Genomic DNA, 14,252 nt, shown 5'->3' on the forward strand with positions numbered 1-14,252 from the left:
AAAGGGTGTCTCCGCGGAAGGTAGAAGGGCCCAGCAGTGGGCTCTGATAGAGTGTGGAGGGAAATGCAGTTGGGGGCAAAGGCAGAGAGAGGAGAGGGGAGTACTCCAGAACTGGGAGACCCTGCAGTACTCCTCCAGTGGCGATGGGGGAGTTTGGGAGAGAAATTCTACTTGAGAAGGCTGTTGGATCACCAGAGGTAAAAGTCCAGAAGGTGGAGGCTTGGGGGGTCCTGCATTAGGAAAAGTGGGGTGAGAGCATAAAGAGGAGCAGGGGCCGTGGGGGAGGGGAGCAATGTGGAGAGAGGAACAGGGCGAGAAGGCGAGAGGGAGGAAGAGGAGCTCTGGGCCTGGGAAGCAGAGGAGTTGCCTGTGCTCTGGGACACAGACCCAATCCCAGAGACCATGGAGCAGGGGAAAGGTGGGCAGGCCTGGGCATGGAAAACAAAGGGGGGCCTCCAGGTCCCAGCAAAGACGAGCTTGTCTTTGGCAGACTTGGGAGTTGGTGGGAAGACCTGTGCAGGGAGAGGACACCTGCCTTCTCTTGGAGAACAGGCTGCAGATAGGCTCCCTGAGGAGGAGGGAGAGGTGCTGCCCTTCCTCAGTCAAGTGGAGGTGGTCAGAGTGGAAGGGGGGCTGAAGGAGGGGCTTGGGATAACAGCCACTGGAAGGCCCAAGGCTGTGGACCTCACCAGGTTGGCTGGGCCAGAGGCCTGTCCAAGGGCAGGCTGGCGGAGGGAAGGAGCGGAATAGGGAACTTCGAAGGTTAGGGCCCTCCGTCAGCCATGCTGGTGCAGGAGGGGGGGCCAGAGGCAGGCAACAGCGGTGGGACTGGAAGGGGTCGTTGCACCCCTGAGATCACAAATGCAAACACTCCTTGGGGACAAGTAAACAGGCCAGCTACTTGTGGGCAGCTCCCCCCGGGCACGGCCCTGACCTCAGCGGTGCCCTCCCAGTGCCCAGGGCCCCTCCCAAAACTCCCCCGTAGACTGCCAGCAAGAGGGGCCAACAGAGGCCCCGGCTTTAGAAGCACCCACCCCAGCTGGCCCGAGTTCATGGACAAGCACCTCAAACTCCCTCCCCTTCTTTCCCTTCCCGGCTTGCCACCCCCAAATTCCCTCCTCTGTGAAGGGCGCCAGCTGGATGACGCCCCCACTCCATGCCAATGCCAGGACCTCACGAGTGTCTCAAATCTCTACCTACCCCATCAGCGTATCACCCAGAGCCGTCTTTCTAATCACATCTGGCTGCTCCCCACACTCGCAGGACTGTCGCCGGCCTCATCTCACTCAAGACCCACGGCAGTCCTCCACACGTGTCCCATCGTAGCCACCCCCCAGTTGATGGCAAGTTCAGGGTTGAACACAGGGCCCACGTCTGTCCCAGCCACCGTCACATGCCCATCAGGAGACTGAGAAGTGCGAATGAATGTCTGTATGACTGGCCTGGTGCCAGGTGAATACCATGATGAGGAAGCTGTGGGTTCAGGGGCACCCACAGATGACTAACAACCACACAGCTACCCCATGGGGGTCTGGAGCCTGGGCCAACTGGTTCCAGCCAGGATGGCTTCCCAGGGGGACTTGAGAGGGCGAGGGTTTTGCAGGCGGAAAGGGGTGAGCGCCGAGCTGAGTGAAGGCGGGATGTAGGGCCTCTCTGAGAGCCTGCCAGGCTGCCTAGGTCCCAGGACAGGTGCTGAGGGGGGAAGCCATGAAGGCCTCCAAGCTGGACAGTGCAAGGTAGTGGCAGAGACAGGAAATGCTGGCTCCTACTGTGAGCCCCTGAGCAGGGGAGAGGACACTGAAGAACGTGGCCACACTGTCCCACTGGAAGTGACCCACTAGGGTGAACACTGGGACTGCCACCCGAGCTAGAAGTGCATGATGTCACCTTGGGCTTAGGGAGTGGGGGCATATTTTTGCAGGGGTACCCGAGCCCCAAGAGACAGGAAGATCATACAGTGATCCTAGGGGCAGGAAGCAACTCGCACTGGCCTCACACCAGAGCCCAAAGTCTTCAGGGTGTCTGGACCCTACCCCCCTCCTCCCATCAGGCAGCACACACTGCCCCTCTGCCCTCCTCCACCAACGACAGTTTGCCAGCGGCCACAGGCTCTGGGCAAGGCACTGGGGTACAGAAAGAAGACACAGTCTTCCTCCCGCTCTGCCCAGGAGACTTGGGAAGTCACAGATCATCTGTGCAGGTTGCTCCCTGCCCTTGGGGCTTTGCAAGAGCAGAAGCTGCAGCAGGAGGAGGGGTGTTCAGGTGGAAGCTCGGCTGTGCAGAAGCAAGGTAGGTGCTGGAAGCCCAGCCCACTCGCGGGTGGCCCCGAGAGGTTGCCACCCGCTGCCCAGCATGACCCTTGAGACGATGTGCTAAGAACTCAGCTGGCGACCCTCTAGGAAAAGGCAGCTCCCCTTCCCACCCCTGCCACACTCAGATCCAGCAGGCAGGGGGGAGCCTATGGTGACTGGGTCTCCCTCCCCAGGCATGGGGCTCACAGAGCTGGACTGAGGTTCAGAGAAGAGCACCTCACCGGAGAAGGCGCTCCGGCAGGCCAGGTGACCGCCTCTCGGCAGACCAGGGCGGGTTTCCAGGTTCCCCAGTAACAGCCTTGCTAGCTGGGGGTGTACCGTGCTTTTCCCTCGGATGGGGGCTCCTGGCCTGCCACTGCCACTCAGCAGCTCTGAGCCCAGAAGGCCACAGGCAGCCACAGACGACAGCCTTGCATGGGCTGTGAACGGATGGTGAGGCCACGGCCCCAGGAAAACAATCCACACCTTTTGTAAGATGATTTATTTCATTTATCAACAACATGGGGTCAGAAAAGCCCAGCTGTAGGGGATCTTTTATTACTAAAACCAGTCTCGGGCAACTCTATGTATCTCTATTCCTTTTCCAGGCCTTGGGAGCTTGCAATAGCTCAAGCCTCTGGATGCTGGGCAGGCGACGGGCTCACTCCACCCTCTCCCTGCCCACGGAAGGGGGCACAGTGTGCCTCGGCCCCCTCACCCACGGGGCCAGTCCCCAGGTCCCTTTGGAGAAGGGTGCCCTCTCAGCACAGCAGGGAGGAGAACCAGGTACTGGGGAGTCCACGACAGCTGATGTTGCCATGCCCCATCCAAGCTGAGGAGGAGCAGGCCCGGTAAACTCCTCCAGAGAACCAGAGCCCTCCGCAAGCATCCCTGCTGTAGGGTGATCACAGCCAAGGATCTGCAGAGCCCCCCAAGCAGCCGCTGTAGGCTGGCGGGCAGGCAGGCAGGAAGGATGGGTGGCAGGAGCTGGCAAGCAGGCAGTGCCAGCGGGAGGGGGGCCACCTGGGGGCCCCACTGCCGTAAGAACTCCCGCCACCTCCCCTTCTGACACCGGGTGCCGGAGCCCTAGTCCTCGCTCGAGTTGTCAAACTCCTCCCAGTCAGACACGCTCATCACCTCGGAGGCGAAGTCCGGGTCGGCCTGGCTGCGGTCGGGGGTCCCACGAGGCGGCTCGAGGAGCAGGGAGCGGGGCAGCGTGAGCACGCAGGCTGCCAGGCCTGAGATGGAGTTGTCTAGCTGCGGCCCCTCCTCCCAGCAGTCCTTCTCCACGTCGTAGATGTGCACGTAGCCCGTGCGGCTGCCGCGGTTGTGCGAGCGGCCACCCAGCACGTAGATCCTGGTGTCCAGCACAGCGATGCCAGGCTCACCGTGCCCGGCGGGGAGCGGGCAGACGGAGGACCACTGCCCAGATGTGCAGCCGTAGCAGGCCACCTGCAACGCCAAGGTCAGAGTAAAGCCGGGTACGTGCCGAGACGGGGCTGCCAGGCCGCCCTGGGCCAGCCGGGCAGGGCAGCACTCTTGGCTAGGCCCTGCATTCAGACCAAAGCTGAGGGACACAGCCAGGCTGTGTGTAAACCCAGCTCCCCTGGAGGAAGAGTCTGGGGCCAGCATCAAAATGTCCCGTCCACGGGCCAGGCCGACGCTCTGTCCTGCCTCCAGGGCCCTCAGCCAGCCTGTGGCCCCAGGTGTATGGCACCCCACCGTAGGCACACTAGCACGCTGTTCTTCTCTAAGGTCTGGGGTTCCCTCCCCTCCACAAAACTGAAACTGACCAAAGACACGGACCCCAACTAATTCCCTCATAGCACCCAACTCCAGGAGGAAGTACAGATAAAATGTGGAAATAGTTAATTTGCTGACTAGTGAAGACCGACCGTCAACATTCTCCCGTCTCCAAAATCCCCCCCCAACAGTAAACAAACACATGGGAAAATGTTCCACCTACTCGTAATCCAAGAAATGTAAAACAGGAGTTAAATTTGTCCCTGACAACTAGCAGCCACCAGGGGAAGAAAAATCACAAGACCCAGTGCTGATAAATGCGTAATGAAGCCATTCGTCTGTGCGTTTGCCTGACGCTCCGGGAAAGCTGTTTGACAATATGTATTAAGAGCCATAAAAATCTTATCTTTTTGACTTATTAATCACCTTTGGTTCTCCATCTGTGGGAGGCAGAAAAATGACCCTCCAAAGAAGTCCATGCCCTAAATCTCTAAAACTTGTGTTACTTTACACACCAAAAGGGACTCTGCAGACATGCTTCAGGGTACAGACCTCGAGGTGGGGAGGTTGTCCTGGGCTTGCCAGGTTGGCCCATCTAATTGCACAAGTCCTTGAAAGCAGAGGGGAAAGTCTACCAAGAGGGAAGAGAAGTCAGAAGGACAACCTGCCATTGCTGGCTGAGGACGAAGTGGCCCCATGCCAGGGAATGCAGAGGCCTCTAGAAGCCGAGAAGTGCCTTTAGCCGACAGTCAGCAAAGAAACAGGGACCTTAGTTCTACCAGGGAACTGAATTCTGATAACCTGCATGAGCAAGGAGCCAGATTCTCCCCTAGGGCCCCAAAAATGACAGATGCCCTGAGGACACCTGGATTTTAGCCCAGTGAGACCACATCAGACTTAAGAACCTACAAACTCTAAGAATACACTTATATTGTTTCAAGTTATTAAGCCGGTGGTGATTTGTCATGGCAGCAGTGGGAAACTGATCCAGGAGAGCCCAGGGGTTTTCACCACTCCGGGCCTTTGAAAACAGACAGTTGAGCCCCGCCCCCGGAGTTTCCAATTCAGTGGGTCAGGGGCGGGACCTGAGAACCTGCATTTCTAGCAAGTTCCCAGTGATGCAGATGCTGCTGGTCTGGGACCACACTGTGAGAAGCAGAGCTCTCACCTAAGAAAACAACCCAAAATACCCGAAACGCACTGCAGAGTAAATATTACCTATGTGACTTGCAATAGTCAAAACTTGGGCCAACCCAAATGACGCACCAACGTGACAGAATTCTGCACGGCCACTGAGGTTGGCAGTGGCTATGGAAATCGAGTATGAAACTGGAAAGCAGCCACAACAAACTTCAGCCAGAAGCAGACTGGAGTGCTCTTTATCTACAATTAGGTGGAAACCACGCACAGGCAGGACTAAAACACAGTGGCACCGAGCAGGATGATGGGTGCTTTTCCTCAACCTTATCCATTATTCAAACGATCTGCAATGCGGTTATACTAACTTTATAATTAATGTTTTTAATAATAAAAACAAATGAAAGTACCCTGCCTGATACTATAATGGTGGATACATGTCATTGGTCCAAACCCAGAGAATGTACACCACCCCAGAGCGAACCTTGATGTAAATAAACTACGGGCTTGGGGTAAGAGCGTGTCATGGTGGGTTCAAGGATCGTAACAAATGTCTCACTCTGGTGGGGGATGTTGATGGTGGGGGAGACCACGTGTGCAGGGATGGGGGTATATGGCAAATCTCTGCACCTTCTGTTCAATTTTGCTGGGAACCTAAAACTGCTATAAAAGACAAAGCCTATTTAATAAAAAGGCACACAAGCTGCAATTAATTTTTCATCCAAAACAACTGGAAGGAATGGGAAGAACACGTGCGTGGGCAGCCCAGCTCTGCTCACCTGGTGCACATCCCGCCTGTAGCCAGCGTCATTGTTGCTGCCCCCGATCACGTACAACTTGTCCAGGAGCGTGGCCATGCCGTGCCAGGCCCGCCGCACGGGCCCATCAGCCAGGCTGTGCCAGGTGTTGCTGTCCGGGTCATAGCAGTGCGTCTCCTTTAGGTAGTCCTCCCCTCTGCGGCCGCAGGTAATGTACATCTTCCCCTCCAGCGTGGCGCCTGCATGGGCATACACCTGCCACCAAGAGAACCCAAGGGCGCTGTGAGGGAAGGCAACCAGGGGCCCTCACGGAGGCCGCTCGTACCCCACAGCGGCACACCACCCCTCATGGTATCCCCAACTTCCACCTCACATTCTGCGGAGAACGCTCCCTGATTTGGTCCTAGTCATCTACCCTGACCTCACCCCAACAGGGGGCGAGTCTACGGACCCAGAGGTGACTCTGGGGTCTTTGTCTTTCCCTTGCCCCTAAGCGAGACATCTGCATAGGGGGCTCAAAGCCATCAAAGCCCAGCCTTTAGAGCCAGTCACGGGAGGACAGCACTTCTGGGAATACCTGACCCAGCCTCAGGGGCCTCCACCTGTCCCCCACTCCCAATGACCAGCCAATCCTCCAGGCCTCCTGACCCCACTTGCAAAATCTGTTCACAAATAATATCCAACAATATGGTGAGGAGGAAAGCGAGATGCAAAGTCAAACACAAAGAACAATGCCATTTTAGTCATGGTTATGTGTGGAGGAAGAAAACACACCACCCTGCTTTTGATTTCGGTCCTCAGACTACTCGGTGCACCCTGGCAGGGGATCCCCTCCCTGCCCAGCCAGCTAGACCCCTCACACTGGTCCCTACTCCATGCTCATACCCACTTGCTCAACCCACCCCGAGCAAGGCCTTCACACTGGGCCCATGGGCCCCAAGGTAGAGCACTGTGTGTTTTGGGGGTAGAGGAGCCCCATGGGGTGTGGAGGCTCCAGGGCTTGTTACAGAGCCAGCCACTGACCCTCAGGCTGTGTGGTAACACAGCAAAGAGCTGGAGAGGTGGACGGGGGACAGAGCAGTGGGCAGGACACAAACCAAGGGCCTGGGTCTTCTCTCATCAACGGTGGGGACCTGGGAAGGTTTTGGTGCTTGGGCTTTGTTTTTTTTTTTTTTAAAGAATTTATTATTTATTTATTTATTTGGGTTTTTTTTAAAGAATTTATTTATCTATCTATCCATCTATCTATTTATTTGACACACACACACAGAGAGAGAGAGAGAGGGAGCACACAAGCAGAGGGAGAAGCAGGCTCCCCGCTGAGCAAGGAGCCTGAAACGGGACTTGATCCCAGGACCCCGGGATCATGACCTGAGCCAAAAGCAGACGCTTAACTGACTGAGCCACCCAGGCACCCCTTGGGTTTTTGTTTTTTTTAATTAAACTTTTTTTTTAAGATTTTATTTATTTGACAGAGAGAGAGAGGGAGAGTGCACAAGCAGGGGGAGTGGCAGGCAGAGGGAGAGGGAGAAGCAGGCTCCCACTGAGCAGGGAGCCCGATGTGGGACTCGATCCCAGGACCCTGGGATCATGACCTGAGTCGAAGGCAGTTGCTTAACCGCCTGAGCCGCCCAGGCGCCCTAAACTTTTCATTTTGAAGTTAAGTGTAAATTCACACATAGTTGTTAAGAAAATAATACAGACGCCATGTACCCTTTACCCAGGCTCCTCAATGATAAGCTAGTATAACTCTAGCACAATAACACAACCAGGATGTTGACATTGACCCAGTCAACACAAGACACTTCTACCTCCACTAGGATCCCTCCTGTCGCCTGTCTGTAATCATACCCACATCCCCCCTGCCCTGAACCCCCTCTTTAATCCCTGTCAACCACCAATCTCTTTCTCCATTTCTATAATTGTCATTTCAAGAGTGTTATATGAATGGAATCACGCAGCCTTTTGGAACAGGCTTTCTATGCTACCTCGGGTTCATCTAGACTGTTGCTCCTATGTGTCCATAGTTTGTTCGTTTTTATTGCTGAGAATTCCATGCTGCGTATCTACTACAGTTTGCTTAGCCATGCACCTGTTGAAGGACATCTGATTTGATTCCAGTTTCTGGCTGTGACCAATAAACCACTATAAATGTTTGTGTACAGAGTTTTCATTTTTCTGGGATAAATGCCCAGGACGGCAACTGCTGAGTTGCATGGTTAGTTGGAAGTTAACTATTTAAAGACATTGTGAAAGGGGCACCTGGGTGGCTTAGTCAATTAAGCGTCTGCCTTCAGCTCAGGTCATGATCCCAGGGTCCTGGGATCGAGCCCCGCGTTGGGCTCTCTGCTCATGGGGAGTCTGCTTCTCCCTTTCCTTCTGCCTGCCTCTCTGCCTATTTGTGCTCTCTTTCTCTGTCCAATAAGTAAATAAAACCTTTAAAAATAAATAAAGGCATTATGAAATTCCTTCCCAGTGTAGCTGTGCCATTTTACATTCCCATCAGCAATGTATGAGCAACCTAGCTTCTCTGCGGCACCCCCCCCAGCACTGGCTGTTGGACTAGTTTTTATTTCAGCCACTCTGATAGGTGGTTTTCTCACTGTGGGTCTCATTTGCGCTTCCCTAACCACTAATGATGTTGAACATCTTCTCATGTGCTTGTCTGCCATCTGATACCCACCCTCCGTAGTTCTGATGAAGTCCCGTTTATTGATTTTTCTTTTTATGGCTCATGCTTTGGGGGTCAAGTCTTCGTTGCCCAGTCCTAGATCCCAAAAGATTTCTTCTACTTTTTTCTCCCTAAGTACTACATAGATTTACATTTTACAGCTAAGCCCATTAACCACTTTGAGTTAATTTTTGTATAAAGTATGAGACTTGGGTCAATGTTCCTGTTCTTTGCTTACGGATTCCAACTGCTCTCGTATAATTTGTTGAAAAGTTATCTTTTCTTCATTCAATTGCTTTTGCACCTTTGTCAAAAATCAGATGGACATACCTGTGTGGGCTCTCCATTCTGTTGCACTGATCTATGGGTCTATCCCTCTGCCAATACCACAGCTGTGACTACTGTAGCTATGTAGTAAGTCTTGAAATCGGGTAGATTGAGTCTTCCCACTTTATTCCTTTATATTTTTTAAAGATTTTATTGAGGGGCGCCTGGGTGGCTCAGTTGTTAAGCGTCTGCCTTTGGCTCAGGTCGTGATCCCAGGGTCCTGGGATCGAGCCCCACATCGGGCTCCCTGCTCAGCGGGAAGCCTGCTTTCCCCTCTCCCACTCCCCCTGCTTGTGTTCCCTCTCTCGCTGTCTCTCTCTGTCAAATAAATATTTTATTTATTTGAAGGAGAGTGAGATGCTTAACGGACTGTGCCACCCAGGTGCCCCCTCCCCACTTTATTCCTTTACAAAATTGAGGTATTCTAGATCCTTTGCCCTTCCATGTAAATCTCAGAATAGTCTCATCTATATCTATAAAAACTGTTGCTGGAATTTTGATAGGAATTGAGTTAAACACCATCTATCAATTTGGGAAGAACTGACATTTTTTTTTTAAAGATTTTATTTATTTATTTATTTGACAGAGAGAGACACGGTGAGAGAGGGGACACAAGCAGGGGGAGTGGGAGAAGCAGGCTCTGTGCGGAGCACAGAGCCTGACGTGGGACTCGACCCCAGGACCCTGGGATCATGACCTGAGCCGAAGGCAGATGCTGAACAACTGAGCCACCCAGGCACACAAGAACTGACATCTTTATTATTTGAGTCTTCCAATCCATGTACATAGCATGTCTCCCCACTTATTTACAACTTCTTTTATTTCTTTCATCAGCACTTTACAATTTTTAGCATATAAATTCCATAAGTGTTGTTAAATTTATACCTAAGTATTTCATTTTTTTGAGCAATTATAAAAAGTATTTCCCATTTCAGTGTCCACATGTTCATTGTTAATATAACAAAAATGCAATTGATTTTTGCAGATTTATCTTATATCCTACAATCTCACTGAACTCACTTATCAGGGCTAGGTTCTTCTTTTTTTTTTTTTTTTGGTAGATTTCTTTAAGATTTTATCTATTTATTTATTTATTTGAGAAAAAGAGAATATGTGAGCAGGAGGAGGGGCAGAGGGAGAGCGAGAGAGAGAACCTCAAGCAGATTCTGCGCTGGAGCCCAACATGGGGTTAAGAGTTGGGCACTTAACTGACTGAGCCACCTAGGCGCCCTGGTAGCTTCCTTTAGACTTTGCACAACGTATTCATCCTTAGGGTCAGTTTTACTTCTTCCTTTCAATCTGCATGCTTTATTTTCTTTTCTTGCCATGTTTCACTGGCTAGACCCTCCAGGACTATGATGAATAAGAGTGGTGAGAGCAGACATCCTTGCCCTGCTCCCCATCTTAGGACGGACATTAACTCAGTCTTTCACAATTAAACACAGTATTAGCAGTAGGATTTTTGTAGATGCTCTCACCAAGTTGAGGAAACTCATCTCTATTATTTTTTTAGTTTGATCATGAACGGATGCAAAATATTGTCTAATTCTTTTTCTGCTTTGACTGATAGAATTGTGCGATTTTTAACATGGTGGATTATATACTGACTAAATTTCAAATATGGAACTCGCCTCCTATCTCTGTAATCAACTCCATTTGTCATGCATTTCTTTTATCAAGGGGGGATAATTCTATTTGCTAATATTTAATGAAGGATATTCATATGTAGATTTATGAGATTTGTCTTTTTTCGGGACCGTCTTTGTCTGGTTTTGTTATCAAGTTAATATTAACCTCATAAGATGAACTGGGAAGTATTCCCACCTTTTTCCATATTTTCCAGGAAAAAAAAATATGCAGAATTGGTGTTAACTTTTCTTTAAATGTTTAGTAGAACTCTTCAATAAAACAATCTAGGCCTGGACCTTTCTTCTTGGGAAGTTCAATTTCCTTAACAGGCTATTCAAATTATCTATTTAGCTTTGAGTCAGTTGTGTTAGGTTGTATTTTTTGAGGAATTCATCTGTGATCAAGTTTACATGTGTAAGGTTGTTCATAGAATTCCTCTCTTCTCATACTTTCGATGTCTGCAGGGTTTGTAGTAATGTCCTGTCTTATTTTTTTTTTTAAGATTTTATTTATTTGACAGAGAGAGAGATAGCGAGAGAGGGAACACAAGCAGGGGGAGTGGGAGAGGGAGAAGCAGGCCTCCCACTGAGCAGGGAGCCTGATACCGGGCTCGATCCCAGGACCCTGGGGTCATGACCTGAGCCGAAGGCAGATGCTTAACGACTGAGCCACCCAGGCCGTATTCTTGATATTTTAAATTGTGACTTCTCTTTCTAGAGGTTTATCAATTTTATTTATCTTGTTAAAGAGCCAGTTCTTTGTTTCATTGATTTTTCTCTACTGTTTTTATGCTTTTAACTTCACTGATTTCTGCTCTTTAATATTTCTTCTGCTTGGTTTGGCTTTATTTCGCTTTTTTTCCCCAAGCTCTTAAGATAGGAGCTTATATTACTGATTCCCTTTTTCTTCTCTAATATATGCTTTCAGTGTCACAAAATTCTCTCTCAGCACAGCTTTAGCCTGATGCCACCAATTCTGAATGCTAACTTTCCATTTTCACTCACTTCAAGGTATTTTATTATTTCCCCTTGACCTGTGGATTATTTAGACGTGCGTTGTTTATTTTCCAACTGTTTGTCAAGATTTTCCTGTTAACTTATTTTTTCCTGTTAATTTTCTGTTGGTGATTTCTAGGTTGAGTCCATCTGAGACAGAGAACACAGTGAGGATTTCAATTTTTATACATTCATGGAAGTTTGCTTCCCATTGGTGCTACTATCAGCCCCTTAATAACAAGTCTGAGATATATGAGGCAAAAAGAAAACCCAGGGAACGCATTACTGTACGGTGTTGTTCCTCAGTTCCTGAGACCCCTAGCTGGACTGCCTTCTCCTAACCATTCTGAGTCTTAAGGTTTTTTTATGTATATGTCCAGAGTTTTGAGTTGTACCTAGAAAGAGGAATTAGGAAGAATATATCTACTCTCATCTTCCCAGAAGTGCGAGTTCTCTGGGGAGGTTTTTAAGTGAGAGAGTTGCCTGCAGAGATCCCCTTTTTCACCTCTGGAACACAGGATGGCAGCACTCTGCCTGCTGCTGGGACAGGGAGTTCATGGTCTGTTGGGGCCATGTCAGCAACCAGTTCTCAATAATGCCGCACTGGTGGGACTCAGCATTACGTGGGTCCCTAAGAAACAGGTAAGAGAATGTGACAAACAGATGAGGCTAACAGCCTTTTCCCTCAGTCATTTGCTATGTCTGACTGTGGATTCTATGTTAGCAATGTGGGCTGCATACCTGCCTTCTCCAGGACCTGTGGGCCCCCTCAGCTCACAGAAGAAACCCCCACCCGCCGCCGCCGCTCTCTGGCAGGTTTCCCATCTACCTCCCTGGCTGCCCCTCCACAAGCCTCTTATAGTCCCTACTCCTCTGAGCTGATCACAACTGTTCCCATGGCCAGCACACCATCATGTCCTGACAAAACCTCTACATTTCTATCTCCTGGCTGACCACTCCCCTGAGCTGGACTTTTAATGTCAAACTAACATTTCCCATTGGAATATTTATCATGTTCTATAGGGAACCCTTCTTTTTCATTCCCAAACCCATTTGTCCTCTTGGTCAGCAGCTTAGCCATCCACCCAGGTGCTCAAACCTGGAGCCTGCGCATCTTCCATGATCTATCGCCTTTCATTCTCTAACATCTGATCCATCAGCAAGGCTGGTCCATTTACCTCCCAACTATACCTCAAACCTGCCCGTCTCTTTCCTTCCCCACAGCCTCTACCCTAAGCCAAGCCACCGTCGCCTCCACCTGGACTGCTCGATGGTTCAGGAGCTGCTGCTCTCTATCCCTGTCTCTTTATAATCCCTCCTCATGCCACCCCTCTTTCTCAGATTGGGAAGTCCCCCTCCTGGCCTGGGAGCTCCTTCTTCCCTCTCCCAGCAGCTGCTTGGTCTAATCAACATCTCTTTCAGATGGGCCTTCCCCAGTCTTTTCAGATTAGTCCTGCCAGAGCCCCCTCCCTGCACAATGCCGAACTCAACCCTCTCGATTTCCTTCATCAACTTAGCACAATCGGCAATTACTCTACTGATTTGTTTAGTGGTTAAGAGCGGTCTCTCTATTAGGCTGTGAACACCATGGTCTGGAGAGGAACTTTTCTCATCTTTTATCACCACTGGATTCCCAGGGCTTGGTATATGGTAGGTGCTTAATAAATAGCTGAATAAATGAATGGTATGAAGGAAGGCAGGAACATTGACAGGGAGAACCTGGCTGAAGGCCGAGGCTGCCCCCCTGTGGCCACATCGGAGAACTGCAGCTTCCAGACAAAGAACGCCCACCCCCACCCACCCCGGCCCCCGCCCGGAGCCCAACACCCCTCATTCCTACTCATTCCTTTCCAGAACAGAATTCAGGGGTCCATCAGATCTCAAGGACCCCCTGATCTTTCCCGTGCAAAATCTCTTCCTTTCTGCAGAATGAGAGTAGGAAGTACTCCACCAGAGGTGCTTCCTTCCCCAGGGAAGCTGAGGAGCGAGGAGCAGGCCAGCTTTCCCTGCCTGGGAGGAACTACAGGGAGAACCCCTGGCCTCGGAGGCCTTGTGGGCCATGGAGAAGAGCTGGACCCACCAGGGAGACCTCAGCCCCCTGAGGTCAAAGACTACAGCCTTGGGAGGATTGGAGATGAGAGGAGATGCGGAAAGAGGTTCAGAAAGGCAGGAGCTCTTGTGGCAGAGCCTGGACAACAGCCCCACGTGTGTCCCCATGCCATCCTCTGCTTCTACAGTGCCCAGGGATACCCCTGGGCACACATGGTCTTTAAAAACAAGCAAACAAAGATGAAATACAACTTCTAAAGTGGTTTTTTTGGCTTTTCAAAGGCCCCACCCTCCAGGAGGCCCGTGCAGAAGTCTGAGGCTCCTGCGCCTTCCTCTATCACAGTGTCCCTCCTGTTTAATAACATCTTTGGACACATTTCAGCTCAGCTCAGCTGTGCTGAGGGACAGACAAGGGGAAGGCTTCTGTCTACATTTGAACTGCAGGGTTAAAGCAGCTTCCTGGGGGGGCACCGGGGTGGCTCAGTCAGTTGATGCTCCAACTCTTGGTTTCAGCTCAGGTCCTGATCTCGCAGTCATAGGATCGAGCCCCATGTCGGGCTCCACGATCAGGAGTCTGCTTCAGATTCTCTCTCTCAAATAAATAAAATCTTTAAGAAAATAAAAAACAATAATAACAATAAAGCAGCTTCCT

The 14,252-nt window shown here is 50.8% G+C and overlaps 1 protein-coding gene across 7 annotated transcripts in view; it reads right to left on the minus strand.

The window, feature by feature from the left end:
- Positions 1–2,776: 2,776 nt before the first annotated feature.
- Positions 2,777–14,252, minus strand: part of KLHL22 (kelch like family member 22) — a 38,178-nt gene continuing 26,702 nt past the window's right edge. For all 7 annotated transcript variants that reach the window (XM_073889579.1, XM_073889578.1, XM_025857325.2 and 4 more), the window contains 2 exons: positions 5,951–6,184; positions 2,777–3,743 (listed from right to left, as the gene is read on the minus strand). In XM_073889579.1, coding sequence (XP_073745680.1) covers positions 3,378–3,743; positions 5,951–6,184 — 600 coding nt within the window. In that variant the 3' untranslated portion in view covers positions 2,777–3,377. The remainder of the gene's footprint in view (positions 3,744–5,950; positions 6,185–14,252) is intronic.

Source organism: Callorhinus ursinus, unplaced genomic scaffold (assembly GCF_003265705.2).
Source record: "Callorhinus ursinus isolate GAN/ISIS: 27379988/994484 unplaced genomic scaffold, GSC_fseal_2.0 scaffold110, whole genome shotgun sequence".
Taxonomy (NCBI): Eukaryota; Metazoa; Chordata; class Mammalia; order Carnivora; family Otariidae; genus Callorhinus; species Callorhinus ursinus.